At 39.4% G+C, this 20,724-nt stretch overlaps 3 protein-coding genes across 3 annotated transcripts; 1 reads left to right on the top strand and 2 right to left on the bottom strand.

Annotated features, from left to right (window-relative positions):
* Positions 1-913: 913 nt before the first annotated feature.
* Positions 914-20,574, top strand: rassf4a (Ras association domain family member 4a). The gene is made up of 11 exons (XM_086045966.1): positions 914-1,051; positions 7,978-8,046; positions 8,122-8,197; positions 15,434-15,543; positions 17,174-17,253; positions 17,850-18,022; positions 18,406-18,507; positions 18,904-18,955; positions 19,064-19,185; positions 19,879-19,976; positions 20,317-20,574. Exons 2-11 carry the CDS (start codon positions 7,994-7,996, stop codon positions 20,384-20,386), a joined length of 936 nt encoding a protein of 311 aa, XP_085902092.1. The 5' UTR covers positions 914-1,051; positions 7,978-7,993; the 3' UTR covers positions 20,387-20,574.
* Positions 3,885-5,793, bottom strand: LOC147139847 (C-X-C motif chemokine 10-like). Its single transcript, XM_086045175.1, has 4 exons — positions 5,638-5,793; positions 5,389-5,506; positions 5,230-5,313; positions 3,885-4,285 (listed from the first exon to the last, which is right to left on the bottom strand). The coding sequence occupies exons 1-4, from the start codon at positions 5,702-5,704 to the stop codon at positions 4,177-4,179; spliced, it is 378 nt and encodes a 125-aa protein (XP_085901301.1). The 5' UTR covers positions 5,705-5,793; the 3' UTR covers positions 3,885-4,176.
* LOC147139846 (uncharacterized) lies at positions 12,590-14,222 on the bottom strand. The gene is made up of 2 exons (XM_086045967.1): positions 14,074-14,222; positions 12,590-13,154 (listed from the first exon to the last, which is right to left on the bottom strand). Exon 2 carries the CDS (start codon positions 13,151-13,153, stop codon positions 12,755-12,757), a length of 399 nt encoding a protein of 132 aa, XP_085902093.1. The 5' UTR covers position 13,154; positions 14,074-14,222; the 3' UTR covers positions 12,590-12,754.
* Positions 20,575-20,724: the final 150 nt, after the last annotated feature.

Here is a 20,724-nt window from a genome sequence, read left to right as displayed (position 1 = left end):
ATACTGTCTGCTGAAACACTCACACTTCAGCATGTATACACTCCAGTCTTTTGTTCTCTATCTGGAGCCTTAAGTGGACCAATGAAAGCTACAGTGAGACTCAATAATCACACAATGACACATTTCAAGTAAATAGCCTGCAGGTTAAACCACTGAAGACGCTTGCTCTACCTTTGAATGTACTCGTGTGTGCGTGTGTTAGGCCCATGGCATGTGATTGGAGATGTTCTGATGGAGAAAACAGTGAGACTTTGTGCACAGTTCTTTGAGGTCACACAATAGCCCATGCTCAGCCTCCTATAATGATCTCAATTAGCAGCTGACTGGTGCCGAATAAATTGTCCCATTTCCACTTGTTTTCACTTCTGAGGGAATTGACTCAACATGGAACATGTCACTTCCTTTAAATCATAAATCCCCATCAGGGAGGGTGCGGGAGAGACTTCCTATAGGCTTAGTTTTTGTTTTCCTGCTACAATGGCTCAGCTGGAATACCCAGAATCAAAAACAGGATGGGAGGAATAAATCTCGGACATGGCTATGGTGGCTTCTTTCCTTTACTCAGAGAATGGGAGCAAAACAGGATAGGTGTTCTACCAGTGCGCTGTCTCAAGGGGATTTTTACCACAAAAGAAGCAGAAAAAGAACAAATACAGTATTTTACATTTATTGTCAGGCATTATTACGTAGAGAAAATTACAAAACAAATCCAATCTGACGACTTTTTAGAAATATCTCACGTCCACGCCAGCCAGCCAGTGAACATTAATCTATAAACTCAAATTCTTTCCCTGAAAAACAACAAATGTGGTTGAATGAGCTGCGGGGCCTTGATTACGCCGGGGAGCGGAATGCAAAGCTAAGACAACAAGGCCCGCCTTTGCCCAGCGCTGATTGGTCATATTTAATCAAAGCAGTCTCCTATTGGTCCATCTTGGTGTCAATTTGTTTGTGTGGCTTTCAGATAGCTTAGCGCCCAGAGAGGGCAAGGAGACAGCACAGATAAACGGCGTAGTCCACACGAAGGAACACGGAGACCTCAAGTGCTATGGTAAGAAGCTTTTAGAGTTTACAACAAATAAACCTACAGTCTATAATCTTAAATTAAACTTCGAATTGCACAATGTAATTTAAGAGATGGCCTAAAGTTGGTGACATTGTTAGTAGGAGGTGGTTGATCTTCTCCTCACAATTCTTAAAGTGCGTCAACATTCTCTTTGTGCGTGTTTTAACGCATGGGGATGAATGAGTGGATGGATGGTGATGTTTGGGCTCTGTTGTCGGTGTAGGTGTGATAATTGGATGCAGCTCTCGCGACGCTTCTTTGTCCACATGGAGCATAAAGAAAGGGATGATCAAATAATCCAAGCACTTTTTCCCAATTCAAGCCTTTCTCTGCTGTAGTGAATGCCACCTAAATTATTAATAAAAATGGTGACAGACTGGGAATACATTTAAATGTGTAAATATGCACGAGGGACAGACTGACCACCCAATTGTGGACAAATTTAGAAGCAATGTTTTTAACCTTATTTCCTCAGTTCCATAAAGTATTCAGAACATGTCAAATTTGTATTTGGGGAGGTTTTTGGACAAGAATTACAACACCGAAAGCCGTCAGATTTATTCATTCTTTGTTTGACTACATTTGCACCAAAATCTAATTGTTGTATTGACATTTGTATTGTTAACACGAAAGCAATTTATTGATGGCAGTTTGTGTCACTGAAAGACACTAAACAAAAAATACGCATTTGGGATGCATAAAATTCACATGTGAAACTGATGACAATTTTAAAAAAAATCGTTGAATATTCTGGGGTTTGGGGTATAAAATTACATTTCAAAAGCCCTACCAAGCAGCAGTTACGCAGTGTAACATTGACCCCATTTTCAAAAGTGAGATGTTGATCCACGTGATCCATGTGGCGTGGAGATGAAGCGCTCATTTGAGGCACTTTTCATACTACTTCTGTCAGTAAACACTGGGTGGCAGCATTGTACCATCAACCGCTAGGAAATTTCAGAACGAGCTAGAATTGTGCAACATGGCATGTGTCACTAATCGTTTATTTTGGTATGGCACTTTGCAATTGTATTAAATACCAGAGAATAATCACCAGTGGCAGCATAGTGACCTAGTAGTTGACTCGTCACAGTCAAGAGGTTGTGGGTTCAAAACCCTCCAATTTGCTGGGTTCAATCTGAAAAGTCTGCTGAAATAGGCTCTCGCTCACCCACCATCCTAATGAGGTGGCATTGAGGTGGCATCCCACCAAAAAGGGGTTTATAATTACATAAAGATGCCACAAGTTAGCAGCAAAGTACTTAAAAGGGAGAGGGTCGTAAAGAATCAGTGCCATGCTTCTAGCATGTACATGATCATGAACTCTTGTTATATAAATGACTGTAGTCAGGTTTTTAATTATTCTGCACAAACCATTTTCACATGAAGCCCATCAGTAGTATTGATAAGAGTATTACTAGAGCAAATAACAAAATAATGTAAATTCACATGATGTCACTCATGGGCCAACAGGTATGCACGCACTAGCACTTTACACAAACAGTATTTCATCATTAAACTCACCTTTTGGCAGGCATCATAAGAGAAGCACAAACAAGAACAGCCAACAAAACAAGACAGCTCAAAAGCAGAAGGAAAAACACTATCAAGGAAATAAACCTAACAAAAACAACACGTTTTCAACAAATGTTGCCAAAGTACTAATATAAGTAATACTTTCATTGCTTTGGCCTGAGCACAAAAAACTGTGAATAGCCGAGAAATTGAGCAAATGACGAAGCATAGGTTAAAACAAAATGCAAATATTCACGAATGGCAAATATTGGGGAGTTCATTGTAGAAGCTGATCTTTTTGCTTTTCATTTCGCCATTTTTTGGGTCCATTTTTATTCAGTTTTATTTTTTGTATGCACAGCTATTTTCCTCCAAAGGGAAGACTATTAGAAGGACTACTAATCACAAGATTCCCTTTGTCAAAGTTTGTCTAAATCTCACACACTCTATTGCTCATTTAGAATGGAACTTACTTTTCTGGTTCTATGGTTATCAAACGATTCCTTTTTGCCATCACCGGCACCCTTCTGTGGTGCATTGCAAAAACAAAAAGACACACACAAAAGCCAAAGAATAAGCGAAACATACTTGTGAGTTAATCCTTAAGAGAGGTGTCACACATGATGGTTTGAACTTCCAAGTTTTGTATTTCAGGAATATTTTTTTTCCTGCCTGAAAATGTCATACAACTTTTTATTTATGGTCATTTTCGCTTTGGGAGTTTCTATTGTATAAAAAAGTGTTGTATCTAATCTATCATAGATTTACTGGTGTCACTATTCAAATATGAAAAGTCCCCTAAAATACAGACCTGTTTATGACAAAAGGCCCTTGTTAAGCAGCTCACTTTCGCTTTTCATTTACCACCAAGCTCTGCCTGCTGTCATTTCGCAATCCGCCTATCACAAAGATCAGCTTGATGGAAAATCAGGCAGGTTATGACATGAGTATTGACTCTTCAATAGCAATGCAAAGTGATTAAGTGAGTGCTCAAACAAGAATGTGAGTGGGAGGTTTAATAGACATCATAAACAACTCACTTTCATTGTTCCACATCTTGTCGGATGACTACTGTATAAAATTTGCAATAACAAAAAAAACGATGTAATGTGATATAATATGTCATGTCACGGAAAACTTTCTGTCAATGCCACTTTTTGATGTTTGGGTCGAGAAGTGTTTCACTGACTGACTCACATCTTGTGGTTTATTAACTAAAGCCAAGGTCATGTGACCACTCACATCCTGCTGTGGGAGAAGTGCTCCAATGTCATCCTTTTTGATAATAAATTACACACTAGCACACTTTTCAAGTTATTTATTTACAAAACAACATCTACAATGTTGGTATAAAAAATAAATAGCACACTTACACGTAAACAATATTGACTGGTTAAAGCTATAGATGTTATTTAACATTTAGCCTCCAGGGCTTTTTAGTGGTCATAAATAGAGTGTCTTACTGTGAGCATGTATAAAATACAAATCTCATTTCAAGCAGACAACAGAATGGGCCCTGATATCAGTTTGTATTGCAAAGTCCAATGTACACACACTCCCCTCGTGTACAGTACATGAGCTGCATGCCGCTTCCACTACTGGCGTTTATTTGAGGCTCTCCCGCGATGTCGAGGACGCTGCCGCTGATTTCTCCTCCTCCTCCTCCTCAGACACAACTTCACGTTGCGACCCAGAGTCTTCGCTCTAGAAAACAAAGAAATATTTTATGTAGCTTTTTTTGCCTTAAAAGTTGTCAATCACAATATGCATGTACTGCGTGTCTGCTGCATTGGCACCTTGTGGCAATTTGGACAAAAGCAAACAAAAAAAAACATTCAATGTGTGTAACCTCATGCGCTATGAGTAATGCATAGTGCTCTTATGCATGGAGGTCAACGTACATTTTTAACCTAAATTGAAGGATTACATGGGGGGTGGGTGAGCATAAGCACTCAAAAGCATCACAAAGCCTGATTTTCTGACATGAAATGTAGTATATCGTCGCTGTTATAAATTCCTCATTACTGCTTTGTTTGCACATGTCCTGTGAAAAACACCTATGTCCAATTTTGGAATTTTTAAAAATGTTCACATCAATGCGATGTCTGTAACACAGAAACAGCATTCACGTAAAAATTGAAAAAAATGGACAAGTGTTTTCACAGGACAGCGACGATATGTGCATTACAGTATGTGAGTAGGAAGTCAAAAATTATCCATATATTGACAAATTTGGAGTGAAATTGAATCTTTGTAATTGTTGAATGACTTTTAGCACAGCTACACTTCAATCTTGTGCAGTTTGGGAATGCTTGGTTTTAGCAGGAAATGACATCCGCGCAAAAAAATAAAGAACAAAAGATGATTTAAAGATTTATTAATTAAAAAAAAAAAAAAAATTATAATGTATTTAGATTTATGATCTTGTTGGAAAATTTTGAGAAAGTGCAAATTTGCATCACACCAAAAGATTCAATAGCAAGATCTCTGTCTCCAAATACATTATAGTAGCTGTATAGAGTGGGCGATAAGGCATCCGAAAAAAAAATAAAAACTCTTCACCTGACTGGCAATCTTTGTTATGTCATGTTTCCAGCACCTCAACAAATACAAATGCACTTATATAAAAAATTTTGACTCCATTTTACCTATTCCAGCATCGAATAAGTTGTTTTCCCATTGGAGCATGTGGATTTAGGCACACAGGCTCATTGTTGCTCTTCAGCGTTACTCTGAAAAACATACAAGTGCATGTTAGGTCACATGAAAGTGTGCGTGCATGCATGTGTGCAGCATGTGCAACTCACATAACAGTGACTTTGTCGCAGTTGGGGTTCTTGGGGTACACGGTGAGCTCCTGCAGTTTGCCTCGCACGCCGGCTTGTGTCTCAGGACACAAACATCTTCCGGGAACAAACGTGCTGTCTGAACAAACACAAGTAACGGGATTAAGCGACGGGGTCGCTCGGTGTCGTGAGATTAAGTTTCGCAGGCACACACTACTCGGCAGCACTTGAGACAGTAAACAAAACAACACGAGCAGCGGATGTCCTCACCTGTGTTGAGCACACAGCAAGCAGCCAGCAAGACGATCTTGCACACGCACTGAAGGTTGAGCCGCATGTTGGACGATGACTGAGCCTTGACAATGATCTCCTGCACCACACGTTGTTCTTTTATACCCTCGCGCTCCTCCCCCGCACATTCGAGAGCTGGGCTTTCCACACCCGGAAATTCCCTAAAGCACTTTCCTTCTATGGATGCTGCAGAGAACCTGGACACCATTATTCTGCTTTTGCCCTGACACTCAAAGATACTATTAACAGTTTTTCCACTCTAACACAGGAAGGAGAAAGCCATTTTTTTTCTCTCCTTATGAGACAATACTAAACACTATAATGTATAATGTTACCACAGTGCAAAGCTGGTGTTTTGGGGGGGAAATGAGAGAGTGTGTGTATGTGTGTGTGTGTGAGTGTGTGTGTCCGAAAAGCATGTTTCAATGCAAAAACCACACTGTGTATCACCAGAAGAATACTATCCCCACCGTGAAGAGTCAGTTTTGTGGTTGTTTTTCTCCAGCTGGAAGTTGTTGGGCCACTTTTTGGCTTCCACATGTCCGCCAGAAAGATGACGCTGAAGAGGAACTCCACCGTTCAGCATGACGGTGGTTGACGTTAAGCATCAAACAAAATCAAGGGTAAAATGGGTGTTTATTAAATGGCCAATCCATAGCCCAGACCTAACCCCAATTGAAAATGAGACCGAAGAGGGCTGTGCACAAGAGCTGCTGTCAGAATCTGACACATTTTGAGCCTATTGTGAACATCTACAATTGACTTGTTGAGGTTATAATTCCCAATTGGCTTGTAATGCATCATTGCAATGGAGGTATGATCACTTTCTATTTCCAGCAACAGTGTTGAAATGTAAACGATTGCAAATGTTTAATTTTCTTAAGAGAAAGTACAGAAAAGGCTGTACAGGAGTCACCTGGTAATGACACAGGTCATGTAAGGCTTTGCCATTTAACGGTTACAGTATGTTGCCTCACAGTCAGTCTGCTGGTTCTGTGTCAACAACACCATGTGATTTATCCTAAGTGCCCCTCTCTCCTGTTTTCACTCTAGTCAGAGCTAGGAGCACCACTCTATCTATTTATCTATCTATCTATCTATCTATCTATCTATCTATCTATCTATCTATCTATCTATCTATCTATCTATCTATCTATCTATCTATCTATCTATCTATCTATCTATCACCTCTATGCATTCAGAATTCAGATTTTCAGGTTATTTTCCCCTAAGGGAAAATAAAAAGAGTGAATATGAGCAGTTCTTACAGTATATAGTATTTTATAGGGTGTTGCGCCAAATAATGGGATGCTCGAGGAGGTTTGCAGCTTCAAAAGATTGGCAAACGCTGATGGCGAGCAACTGCGGGGGTCCTCATTACTGACATGCAACATTTCAAGGTTACCAATGGCAAAGAGTTAGTATGCCCGGGGTTTGTGTCGCAATGCAACACAAAAAGCACGCTCAGTTAAATGAACTCTCATTTTATATATATGGCCTACAAGTGTTTTTCATACACATATTTAGTGTAATTATGAAATTACTACTGTGTTAGTGCAGCATAGCATAGGACATTTGTACAAATATGGGTTACACAGCTGCCAAACTAACAGAATTCTATCAAAAAAAGTGGGCCTCTATATTGACTCTAATTTGTCTGTCATCTACTGCTATATTGTTTATATTGTTAGCACCAACCTTTCAACATTTTTTTTGTGTCAAAAACATTATGCTTTAGTAAACAGTCACAGAAAATTGGAAGTTAATTACCGGGTAGATGGCAAAGATATTGGAATTTCTGCAAGAAAAAAAATGTCACCATCCATTTCTAGCTTTCCAGTAACTTTATTATTTTGGTGGTAGATTGGAGAGTTGTTGAACTGCAATCCATCCTATTGAGAGCTGTTTTTAAGATTTCTGCCTCATGAAGCTACTGCAAATAATAATGCAAATTTGACTTAGTATTGTTCAATTGTTACGCTATACGTATTTTATTTGTTGTCTTTTGTTGTGTTATCTTCTGTAATGTAACATTGTTTTATAGCCTACATGTTTTAAATGGACTGTACAGAAGTTTGGTTAACCGTGTTGTTTTGAAATGTCAATCTAGAAATAAATTTGGATTCTATAGAACTGTGGCAGTATCATTGAGTGTGTGACTCCTATGTTTTTACAAGTTGATAAATCTTTCTAAGATTATTTGAAACTGTTTGCTTAGTGACCATATCCAACAACGTTGAAAAATTACAGAAGTAGTGAGTCTTATTATTTAGAAAGAAAAAAAACACGCTAATGCTAACGTATTCTTTTTGGCCACAGCTGGACTCTCGTCAGAATGGGAGAGCATCAAACTTACGTGAAGCTCAGTGCAGACAAACTAATACCCAAGTGAGTCCATTTTACTTGCACATAATTGTGATTGAACTAAACTAGCGTAAATACAAGCTCTTGTTCTTTTGTCAGGTCTGACATCCTGCTACTGCTTCGCACCTACAACTGCTACCATGAAGGCAAGAACTTCCAGCTGAGGGCTCGTGAGGTAAGGATCACCGATTACAGTAAGCGGGAACGGAGCTTTGGAAAGACAGGTTGTGTATTCGTGGCCGCATGAGAAAAAGCAGCGATCGGTGGAGTGTAGTCACACCAAAACTGAAACCAGTTCAACCAGTGTTTTGGGGGAAACAAAGGGGCTTAAAACAGGCTGTGCACAAGTGTCCAGTATGGGCCCCTGAGCACCAAACATGAAAAATCCCCATTTCCCTCCAGTTAATATGGAATAAGAGAGTGGGCCTCTCAGATATGCAGTCATACACCCAAACAAACCACTCGCCAACTTAACCTTTTGCTGTTTTGTGTGTAAAAATGTTTTCAGGAGTGAGGTTATTTGTTTGATAATTGTTTTGTGGCATTTATGGCCAGGAGTTTCCCCTTGTGTGCACCAGCAGGTTGCTGAGTGGTCTACTGCATATGTCTGTGAAGGCGTGTGTGTGTGTGTGTGTGTGTGGGCAGCCAACCATGGTTATGATGTGTCCCTCATATTTGTCCCCCACCAGTCAGACTCAAGACTTTGTCTCATTCTGGGAAAGTCCCTCACATTCCATCTAACTATGGTCTCCATAAGTAACACAATTGCGGCATAAAATTACATAGACTGCATACTTTACTAACTGTATAGTGTATATATTTTACTTTTGTAAGAGTTAAGGTATTTTATGCAGGTTTGTGGCCCCAGAAGTTAGAGAGTTCGGAATTTAACCAAAATTATCAATGAAACATATTTTGTTGCCTTTTGCAAAGTACAACTGGCTAAAGCTACACAACTACATGCGCTTTTATGGTCAAGTAAACATTGCTATCTGTGGTCAAGAATGGATAGAGCAAAGCTGCCGGTGCACTTTCAATCGCTTCATTGAACAAAGGTAACAAAATAAACACAAGCGCATATTCACACACGACCTGCCACTTCGCACCAGCGACTGACCCTGAGTCACTCAGCAAGCAGAGTGGCTAATGGTTTAGTAAAAAAAAAAAAAAAGTCACACGCATTCAGTCACTGATAAGCATAGATTCTACAGTACTATAAGCCGTGAATATCATAACCCCAAGTGCACCTCACATGAATATATTTTGATATTATATGCATGAAGCTTTGAATATATGGTCGCCATTTTGTGGATTTCATCTATCGTGTGGGTGTTCTGGAACATAACCCCTGCCATAAATGAGGAAGTATTGTTTTGAGAAAGACGAACTTCATTTAAACTTATATTTACACCATCACTGCGTGGGAACTAAGCCCACACTGCACGGATGTCAGGCAAAGTCAGTGACCAAATTAGATTCATAGAAATGATTTACCAGTGTAGCCTATTCTTTGCTGATTGGCTGAGATAAATCTTTTTTTTTTTTTTTCCTATTCAATAGTGAGGTGTGCTGGTACCATATGGAACACCCACCCAGGTAACCAAATACCGAAATACGGTAGAGTAGGGAAGCTGGGAGGCAATGACCAGTAAAGTACTGCAGAATGTGGCAAAATGTGGAACCAAGCGAGGGGAAGCTGGGAGGCAAAGCAGGGTGATGCTCAAAAGAAGAGACTTTCTTGTCAAACTACGCAAACTAGGAATGTGGAATGGCCGAAATATGAAATCAACAAAGTCCAGAAATAATCAAACTACACAGTAACAAAACACAAGAATCGTGTTTTGGGATTGTGACTTGTGACAACTAGATACAGAAACAAGACTGACAAAAGACAGGGAACTAAATACAAGCAAACTGACGAGACAACGAGCTACACCTGGAGAAGAGGCGATTGGCTGAGGGAGCTGATTGGTATACACAAAGGGACTGGGCTGGTAGAGAAAAGATGGAAACGAAAACCTAACAAGTTAGGAAGGACATGAAATTGGAAAAAGGAAAGCAAAACAGAACATGAAGCAAAACTAAATCTAAAGAACAAAAAACACAGATCATGCGATAATGATCATTTTGGCTGGTGCATGTCATGAAATCCACAGTCAGTTTGGAGTTTTCCCAAACCAATTGTAACTCTATCTAACAAGCATTGGAAAAGTTGAGTCATCAAACAGAGTTTGGTTAAAAAGAAGGTCAAAGCTAAACTGTGAGCAATTTTTTTGTACAGTTGAAGCAGATGAAGGTAAACAGGTCGTTTTGCGAAAAGAGGTCAATATAGTGCATAACAGTCCATTCATCTTGTTGTTGCTTTTTTGAAGATGACATCATGATCTGGGTGTGTAGTCAGGTGATGTATGAGTCAGGTCGCGGTAGAACGAGTCAGGTGCGGTGACTTGTAGGTTTGGGAAAATGAACACTGACGGTTTTTGGAGTTCAGAATATGCCCGCACATGTTTGCAGGCTAAGTGTGGAATTGTAACCTGAATGGGGATGATTAGGAGGAAGATGAGGAGGAGGGGGAGGATATAGATTGACGATGATGATGATGATGATGATCTTTATGTTTAAATGACGAAAACTGAACTTTGCTGGAAATCAATTTACTTATTTGTTGTAATAGATTGATTGTATGTATTGGGAATAATTTGTATTATAACAAAAAAAAAAAATCCTGTGGATGCACTGAAAAAAACACTTCATTATTGGGTGCACATGATTAACATTTTGTACATTAATTTTCCTCTCTTCTCCTAAAAAATAATAGAACATGTCTACATTTTTGTGCAACCATCGTACGTATTCAAATTAAGTAAATTCAAAGGAATTTTTTCCGTGTGTAGTATATTTTATATAGTAATCTTTTTTTTAATTTAAATATCCATCCATCCATATTCTATATTGTTTATCCACAATAGGATCCTGTTTGAGATGGAGGCTCTGCCAGCCATGTAAACAAACAAGAACTTACACTCATACTCACACCTTTAATCACAATTTAGACTTCTAACATACATGTTTTTGGAATTTGGGAGAAAGTTGGAGTACCCAGATGAAACACACACAAGAATGAGGAGAACCTGCAAACGCAAAACTCAAATCCTAACCTCAGAACTGTGAGGCAGCCCACCATGCTGCCTTAAAAATTTTTATTAATTGTATAATGACCAATACAGTTAATATGTCATAAAATTGTGGTCAAATGTCCAGAGTCATTTAAAGGGAAGCTAATTAGGGTCAGGCCTGATTAGCACCTCAATGGGAGATCAACTTGGAATACCAGATTTGGACATTTGTCCATATAAATTTAGGCCAATAACTTCAACAGAAAGATAGCAATGCCAGATAGGGAAAAAGCTGTGAACATGCCGTCATTAATTATTAAAGGAAATACATAATAACATTCATATTATATGTATTCAAATTGTGATTGTTAGCGACGAAATTATCAAATGAAACCGTAAGGGCCACTACACTGTATTTAGGCATACATTTCATGCTTTAGTTTTGAATAAAATGTGTAGGTCCTTGAAAGTAAAATAAAAATAAAATGTAGGCCAGTGGTACAATCCTGTAATCAGTGCAATGCACTTCCATCAATTGGTGTAAGAGTAGCTCCCCCCAGTGGCTGTATTAGATTATTTTAATTTGAGTCGCCATAGTTGTTACACCACCTTTAACCACTAGATGACGGTGTTTTCTATTGTGCGTGATAAAATTAGGGCCTATCCCAGCAGATTTTGGGACAGAGGCAACATGCAAACTGCGCACACGAAGGTTCAAACTGCTCTTAACTGTGAGGCAAACTTGTGGAGCACGAGTAGGCCGTGCCACCTATAGAAGATGTCATTGTATTTAGAAAATACAGACTACGTACTCCACACAATAAATGTGGTAGAAAACCCTGAGTTTCCTTTCACAAGTAATATTTTGTATGGCATGCTATCAATGTACACGTTTCAAGTAATATATTCGTCATTATATTTATTGTATACAATTGCCAGACTGTACTTTTAGATGTTTGACATTTAACTTTCATGTCAATAATATATTCATTCATAATACAAAGTTTCACATTGAAATTATATCTGCTTATAAAAGTTCCACTGGTTGAATTGTTTGAACATTTTTAAGCTGTTTTTAACAAATAAATCCAATTCTTAGTTGACTAGAGAAAATTATGAATGTGTTTGTTTGGGTTGAGGCAGCAAATCGTGCTAGTGGCCTCACAGTCACGAGGTTCTGGGTTTGAATTTTGACCTTCCTGTGTGGAGTTTGCTGTGTTCTCTTCATGCTTGTGTTTTTCCGGATTCCCTGCACGCTTTCCACGAATATACATGTAAGGTTTGATGAAGACTCTAAATTGTCCATAGTGGGAACGCAAGTGCGAATTGTTTGTCTACAAGTTACTTGCGATTGACTAGTGAGCACTCCAGGATGTCCACCGCCTCTCGTCTAAATTTAGTCTCCTGCAAGTGCTTCGATTGTTGTGAAAGTAAAACATCACCATTCAAAATCTGATTTCAACATTTTATTAGAAACATGAGAAATGTAAACGTGAGAGTGCCTTCACATTGCGTGCAAATAAATAGTCATTATTCACTCCTTGCGTGTCCATCCTTGCCAAATCTCCAAGTTCTTGTGACCCCGCTTCGATGAAAGTGCCTACCAAAGTACTCCTTTAAGTCCTCATCTGAGCAAAGAGCCAGTCCACGGGGTCTTTACCTCGGCTGTCTTGTTGTCTCCTGAGAGAACAATCCTCTGTGCCGCTCGCACCCGCGCAAGAAGGTCGACAAGTCCTGTGGGCGCGCGGGGAGCCGCGAGGAAGCGACGCCGATACTGAGTGTTTCATCTGAGCCTTGGACAACTGCCTCAGCCTGGGGGGTCTCTGGAGCCTGAAGGGACCCGGGCTCGGGGCACCCTCGGGACAAGCGAGAGCCTGAATGCTGCTCATGTAGTCGTCCAAGGACTGGGAGGTCTGGGTGGACTGGCAGGCGGCGGGATGCAGAGGCGAGTCCTCCAGCGCCTCCATAATGGTGGGCAAGAGGGGCAGGGACTGCAGCAAGCGTCTGTGTTTCATGCTGAAACCGCAAAAACAAACTCGTCAGTATTCTGTGTATTTGTCTCTCAAAAACAAGGTCAGGGATTTATTGTTGTTTCAGTGTGTCATTTCAAGTCAAAATGTGAGGACCGCAAAACTAAATGATGATAAAATGACATGAAATATGTTGTCAAGCATTACATGTTGATAGATTCATTTTTTTATTAATATATAATTTTTGAAAAACACTTATTGATATTTTGTCATGTGATTTATATTTAAATCTATCGTTTCATAAGTATTCTTTGAATATATATTTTTTTTGTACACTTTTTTTTTTTTTACTACAATTTGTCATAGCCCCAAAAATCCCTCAAAACTGAAAGCTAACAAAACAAAACAGTGATTCGCCGAGTGTGCCATGAGAGCTGGGGTGTCACTGAAAAATATTCAATTGTCACCTCTTTTGTCTGAAAATGATTTATTCATTACAAGTATATATTCATTCATCTATCTATGCCTGTGACCGTCAGAACAGATAAATGATCTTCCATTAGACAGCATAAGGTAGAATAAACTTGTGTATCCACTTGTTGCCATTATACAGCTGAAGTCATGGCACGCACACATGAATTACATTTGTGAATAAACTGGCGCAAAACTTTCAGAAACACTAGACTAAAATTTTTTTATTTTAATTAACTAGCAAATACTTTCCTGTTATCTTAAACGTCTTCAAAAGGGTCAGCAAATTTACTTTAATTGTATTCAGTTTCATTAAACAGTAATTTACTGTATGACAGTTTGAGTGTCAACATTTTATTAAAAACATTGCCTGTACATTTAATGTCAGAGTTGTATTTTACAGTGCTGGATTTTAAATTTGGCACTATATCTGTCATATATATATTTATATCTGTCTTACATTCTTATGAAGTAACAAGAAGAAGCTTGCTTACCTTTGTTGATGCACTCGTTTTTGTGATGTGTAAAGCAGAGTGATGTCGTGAGGTCGTCTCAGTCAGACGTCTGACTCGTGGAGTTCAGATCTCAGCTTTATAGAGGCAGCCTGCACCAGGCTGATTAGGCGTGACTGCTAAATATAACTCTGCTGACCTTACTGTGCGTGTGTGTATGTGTGGGCGAGAGAGAGAGTGTAGAGGGCGTGTTCATGCCTGTTGTGTATACCTTGGAGCAGTGTGTTTGCAGGCTTGCTCATTCAATGTTTATGTTGCAGAAACAATGAAGCCATTGGAGCCATTCGGCCTTCCCTCTGGCCATGACAAAATGAGAAAATAAAATAAAACATACTCAGCTGCTTCTCTTGACATTTAAAAACAACTCTGCGCACATTGACTTTGAAGGGCCAACTCAGTCATGACAAGGACACGCACACTCCTGATTAGTCAGGCACTTTAACAGTTTGTAAACACCAAATGATGGAGTTGGATAACGGCAGATATGTCTTTATAAATGAAAACATTCATGAATTATACTACAAAGAAATCAAATGATTTTTTTTCTCCAGTGACTGGATTCTTATGAACAGGAAAGGTTTACAAAAATAAAAACAAACACGAAACGCTTTTACTGACCGAAAGCCAATTCAAGAAAAGCGTAAAGGGTACAGTAGGTGACTCTTTGTGTCAATGAGTTGGTGAAAGTGTTTATTTATTTATTCATTTAGAGAATGTGTTTTCAGTTTGTGTCATTTTAGCGATGCTTCCGGGCAACTGTAATTCCTAACGTCTTACGTCATTGTCCATGAACTCGAAAGTAGTCTTCTAACTAACAAAAATGGCCAGTGCGACACTTGACAATTTTCCCTCGATTTGCCGTTTGACTCGTATAACAAGTGACCCACCCCAACATCCCTCGCCCACACCATACAATTGATTTTTTTAAACACAAACTTTTAACAATTTCAAATGTTCAAGTTCGGGTCACAACGTGGTAAAGATATGATGTTTTGCCTACTCCTTTAAAGCCATTTGCCTGTTTTTGTGCCAACATAAAAAAGCAACAGTTTTTCCTTTGGAGATAAATGTAAAGATTGACTTCCAATTGGTCAACTAAAATGTTTCACCCCCCCAAAACCCGCACCTACAGTACGTGACCCAAAGCAGTCTTGACTCTGTGGCCCTATGCGCTCACCAGACATGACTTCACCCTTGCACTGTACTAAAAGGGCGGGGCGCTAAATGAAAAGCTTCACCCTGGAGCGCATGTTCTTGCACGTACACCTGACATTGAGCCTTTGTGGCAGGATTTCCTCTCTGAGCAACGTGTGCGTGTGTGTGTGTGTGTGTGTTTGTATAGGAGGAGGAGCGGGGGCTCATCCTGGAAGGTTTGCTGAACATCCACTGGGGTCTGCATCGACCAATCCGACTTCAAATGTACGACGACAACGAAAGATTGCGTTCCAACCGGTACGGCAGCTGTGTTCATGGACTCGTTGGTCCTCCCGTAAAAGAGCACGTGCGCAGTCGCTGGAGTCCAACTAACACTTCACCTCATTGTGCGCAAGCATCCCCACCCTGCATTGTGTCACCCGGCAAACACTTACTAGTACATGATGTTGATGTCCCACACACTTGGCCTACTTTTCTACAAAATGAGGTGAATATATTCTGAGGACTGTTTAGCAGGCTCAACGCAAGGCATAGATTCTTACGTTATGTATTATTGAATAGCTCAAACGCACATTTTTTTCAAGAATATGTTCCCGGCAGGCCCACTGGTTGAAACACGGCATTCTGATTGATATTGCGTTTGTTTAAACAGAAAAATCCAGCCGCTTTTAGCCATCTCAGGGGGTGGCCATTTTGTCACTTCTGTCGACTGAAAATGACATCACAAGCGCTCAGGGCTCAGGTAACGACCAATTACGGCTCAGCTTCAGAAAACAGGTCAGCCGTGAGTGGTCATTACCTGAGCCCTGAGCAGTTGTGATGTCATTTTCAGTCGACAGAAGTGACAAAATGGCCGCCCCTTGAAATGGCTAAAAGCGGCTGGATTAATTTATTCCACAAATATTTATCAGAATGCTTTGTTTCAATTAGTGGGTTTACATAGAACATATTCTTGAAAAAGTATGTTTGGGTAAAGGGGAAGTCAACGCAAACATTTTTGGGGGAATAAATGGAATAAGTGTTAATCCACTTGTTTTTTGCCATCTCGGGGGGCGGCCATTTTGTCACTTCTATCGACTGAAAATGACATCACAACTACTCACAATGACCAATCACGGCTCAGAGTCAGAAAACAAGTCAGCCGTAACTGGTCGTTGTGAGCAGTTGTGATGTCATTTTCAATTTGCAGAAGACAAAATGGACTCCCCCGGAGATGGCTAAAAACGAGTGCATTTTGCTGCTTAACTCATATTCTACAAACGCAAAATTAATCAGAATGCCATGTTTCAACTAGTGAGCCTGCTGGGAACATATTCTTGAAAAAAAATATGTTTGGGTTGATTTCTACTTTAAGAATACATCTAGGTTCCAAGTGTGTTCAAGTGATAGTTTTCATACAGTCATTTTGGGGGGAGTGGGGTGATGTCAGGTTTTCTGCTCTATTTTCCGTACATTGAATGTTTATCAGTGTTTTGGGGAGAATTGTTAGGGTTTATTGTGATTAGTTTCCCCAATGCATTTCAATAATTCTTTGTGAATTTTTGTTGTTTAAACAGATTGTTCCATCTTCTGATTGAATTGGTAGTCGGTTATCTTTTTTTTCAAACTTGGTGATAGATTATCGGTTCCAAAATCCTGATCGTGTACAGTGTAAAACCTATTAAGATGATAATTTAGGTGGCATTAATTAAAGGATGTATCAAAATGACTGCTGAACATAAACTTAAAAAATTACAGTCTGATATGGTCACTTTAGAGTAGAATTTAAAAGTATAACATAGATCATTTCATGTGTCATTCATTATCATCTGCAATCAAGATAAATTAAGATTCTAACCGTATCTAACACACAGAAATAATTTCCCTAAACTATCTAATCTACCGCACAGTCATGAAAATAGTGTATATTTAATGTTTGTTTCTACAGGAACAACATGTCAACAATTTCAAAGCCACGATCAACAGAGTCGAACAACAATTCACTGAGCAGGGAAAATGGACCAACAGGTGAGTAATGCACGTGCGCTTTAATCCTACCCACACACACACTTGATGATTACAGATTACACGTTGAGGAACAGATTGCAGCCACGCTTCACTCAGCATAATTCCACTACCCACGTGCAGAGGTAATCTGATCACGAGAAGCTGATCAATTCAGATCACATGTAACCAGACGAAAAGTAATTAACAGCTATGAAGTGGTCCTGCTTTAATATGTGTAATATTCACCTCTTATTGCACATGGTTTATATAATTACAACATTTCATTTGTTATGGTTAAGAATTCAATTTGATCCCCTGCGGAACATTTCAATCCAGATGACTGGATTGAACAGCCATGTGGTATTTTTGATCAGGGTTTAGAATTAAATGCAGTGTAGATTAAGATTCTTTAAAGACCCTGTAAAGTGAAAATAAACACCACAGAGAAGAGTTTTGTTTACAAGCCTGGCAAATTTGAGCGATTAAAAACAGAACCTAAAGACATTGTGAATGTTTTGGAGAATGTGAATGGAAGTCTGAGTGCCTGGAGAACATCCACAGATGGATAGCTTGTCTGGCGATTTGGAAAGTAGCAGTCATTTCTTTTGTTTATTTAGGGGTAGCTGTGGAGGGGGTGCAGGAGGAAGAGGAGTCTCCACAGCTGCTGAGGACTAGAAGCGACGCTTCCTTCATGCACGTTCAGAGGAGGTCAAGGACAAACACCGCCAGAGACCTGCAGCGTTTACGCACACACAGGTTCTCCATCAACGGACACTTCTATAACCACAAGGTACACAGACGTACACACACGCACACACACGGGAACACGTCCACACACAGGCGCAGGTGCAGATGGGAAGGTTTTCCTGGAAGGATGTTCCTGTACTTGCACTGTTCATATTTCACAATAGGTTGGCCATGTGCGGATTTCACTAATGAGCCCTTTTCGGAGCACTTCATCAGTTTCTCGTTGACTGTAGTGTGTGTGTTTTGTCCAACATTGTGCAGCTGCTCAACCGCTGACTTCCCTCCCGGTTTGGACTTCCCGTACAAAATGTTCAAAGCCTCAACGTGGGGAAATGACAAGAACTGAGCACGAAAAGTCCCAAACAATCATATACATTTGCCGTATGTTCTGTAATTGATTTTTGGTTTGTGTCACCCTCTTCACAGACATCTGTGTTCACTCCGGCCTTTGGTTCAGTCACCAATGTGCGAGTAAACAGTGCCATGACGACAGTGCAGGTTCTTAACATGCTGCTACAAAAGTTTCGGGTAAGGCAAATATGCAAGTTAATGATAGTAATTTCTTTAATAATAATGAGATTTTCTTATCAGTCTAAGAGTCACCACCTATATATACATGTATAAATATATATTTACATGTCAAAATCATTAATGTTAAAATAATGCATACAACTGTCCAAAACTAGGATTTATAGCGATTTTGGTCGTGCATGATATTATATTGTATGTTTGATGACAAAGACAAATGATTGTTCATCAACTACTGTTACATTATTACTAAAGCAATTCTAGTAATAATAATTTTGGAGTACAATATTTGACACATTATTATTATTATTATTATTATTATTTATTTTTTTTTTTATTATTGTGGTGTATGTGAAATAAAGATTGATCATATTTTTCAATAATTGTTTCTTTAAGGTGGAAAATAAATCAGAGGAATTTGTTCTTTATATGGTCCACGAGTCTGGCGGTAAGTTATCATTTTCATAAGGAGATATTCTATGTAATATGAATAGCGTATCCACTTTAGCGTACTTACTTTCTTGATGATTCCAATCATTATTGTCGTTGTATTTAGAACGGACCCAGTTGAGGGATAGTGAATACCCGCTGGTGACCCGCGTGCTCCACGGACCTTGTGAGATGATCTCCAAAATCTTCATCATGGAGGCCGACCTGGGAGAGGAAGTCACCTACGATGTGAGTTTCATTTTCATCAGGTGACCCCTTTAAAATGAGCATCGACACACAATGGACTAATTATGTTGGGTTAAATTTAGCACGCTGAGGAAAGGCTATGGGACTCATCTGACAATAGGCGGCCATGTTGTGACTGCACTGAGGGTAAACCGGGTCCTCACATGAAGGAATGCACAAGTTGATGTGGGATGAAAACAAACGAGTCAGGTTATGAAATAGATAAATGATGAATACATAACACGGACTGTTGTTTATTAAAAGTGTGTGTTTCTCACGTCACATTGTTAATGTGAGAGCACAGTTCAACTCTTCAACAGTAAAGCAGCTTTCAGTTGTGTGGAGTAGAAATCCTCTTTGTTTCTCATCGGCATCACTCCAAGTCCCAAGTCACATCCTGTGTACATGCCGCACAATTCACTTACTGAAGGCATTAAGTGACGGCAGCAAGACCCACATACAAGCAGGAAGTGAAGGCCCGGCAAAGCACAAGCACAACCCTAATGAGGAAAAGCACTATTGGAAATAGATGAATGCTTTTATTTACAATTATGTCACTTAGACAAATACTTTTGAGCACCTGTAAATTTATGTACAGCGTTTTACAATTCCTAAACGGCAAATCCCATATTGCAGTGGTAAGTTAGATCTTGATGGTTACATTTTTTTTTTTCTTGCATGTTCTCCCCTTGCCAGGTTGCGCAGTACATCAAGTTTGAGATTCCAGTTTTGGACAGCTTTGTGGAGAAGCTAAAAGAGGAAGAGGAGCGGGAAATAAACAAGCTGATAAAAAAGTGAGTGAACATTCTTGAATGTACGTGATACAAAGCCCTCCTCATTCAACATGTCCAATTGCGTTATGTGAAGCCAACATCCATATCTCCTGCACATTATGAAATCAAAACAAACTTGCCTGTCAATGGAGGCTGTGTTACTTTAACTGCTGCAGTCATATGAGAGACATTCCTGCATCAGAAGCCAATCAATGTGATCACTGAATTACAATATCTAATATCTGTTTGCAAGTATCCGTAAAGCATCCTTGGAAGTCGTGAATTAAATCTCACGTATTATGATTATTAGTAGTAGTATCATTTAACTCTTTTTATTTTGTGTTTTCTTACACCTGTGCAGGTACATCGCAATGAGATCAATGATTGTCCATCAGCTGGAGGGCAAAACTCACTCCTGTGACCCAGTATAAGTCTGCGTGTGTGGGTGCGTGTGTATGGGCGTGTGTTTGTAAGTGTGTGTGTGAAGTGTGGATAATCCTATTTATATATTCACAATTTGTACGACACATTCTTACTGCTTTACATGCATTTTTGCAATTTTATGTAATTGTAATGTTTTCTATGACTTTTATGTAATAAATAACTGTGTGGCCTTAAAGTTGTTGCATTTCTATTGAAAACAAACAGTTCATTGAAAAAAGGGACTTATCATTTCCTGTTCTGCCACAGTAACTCATGAGTGTATTAGCATTGTTCTTTGGAGTGACCCTTTCTGCCAACTAGTTCCCATACGCCCTTTGTGTGTGTG

This window comes from Filicampus tigris, chromosome 11, assembly GCF_054856515.1.
Source record: "Filicampus tigris isolate MCC_2025a chromosome 11, RoL_Ftig_1.0, whole genome shotgun sequence".
Lineage (NCBI taxonomy): Eukaryota > Metazoa > Chordata > Actinopteri > Syngnathiformes > Syngnathidae > Filicampus > Filicampus tigris.
This window is presented reverse-complemented; position numbering and strand designations above follow the sequence as displayed.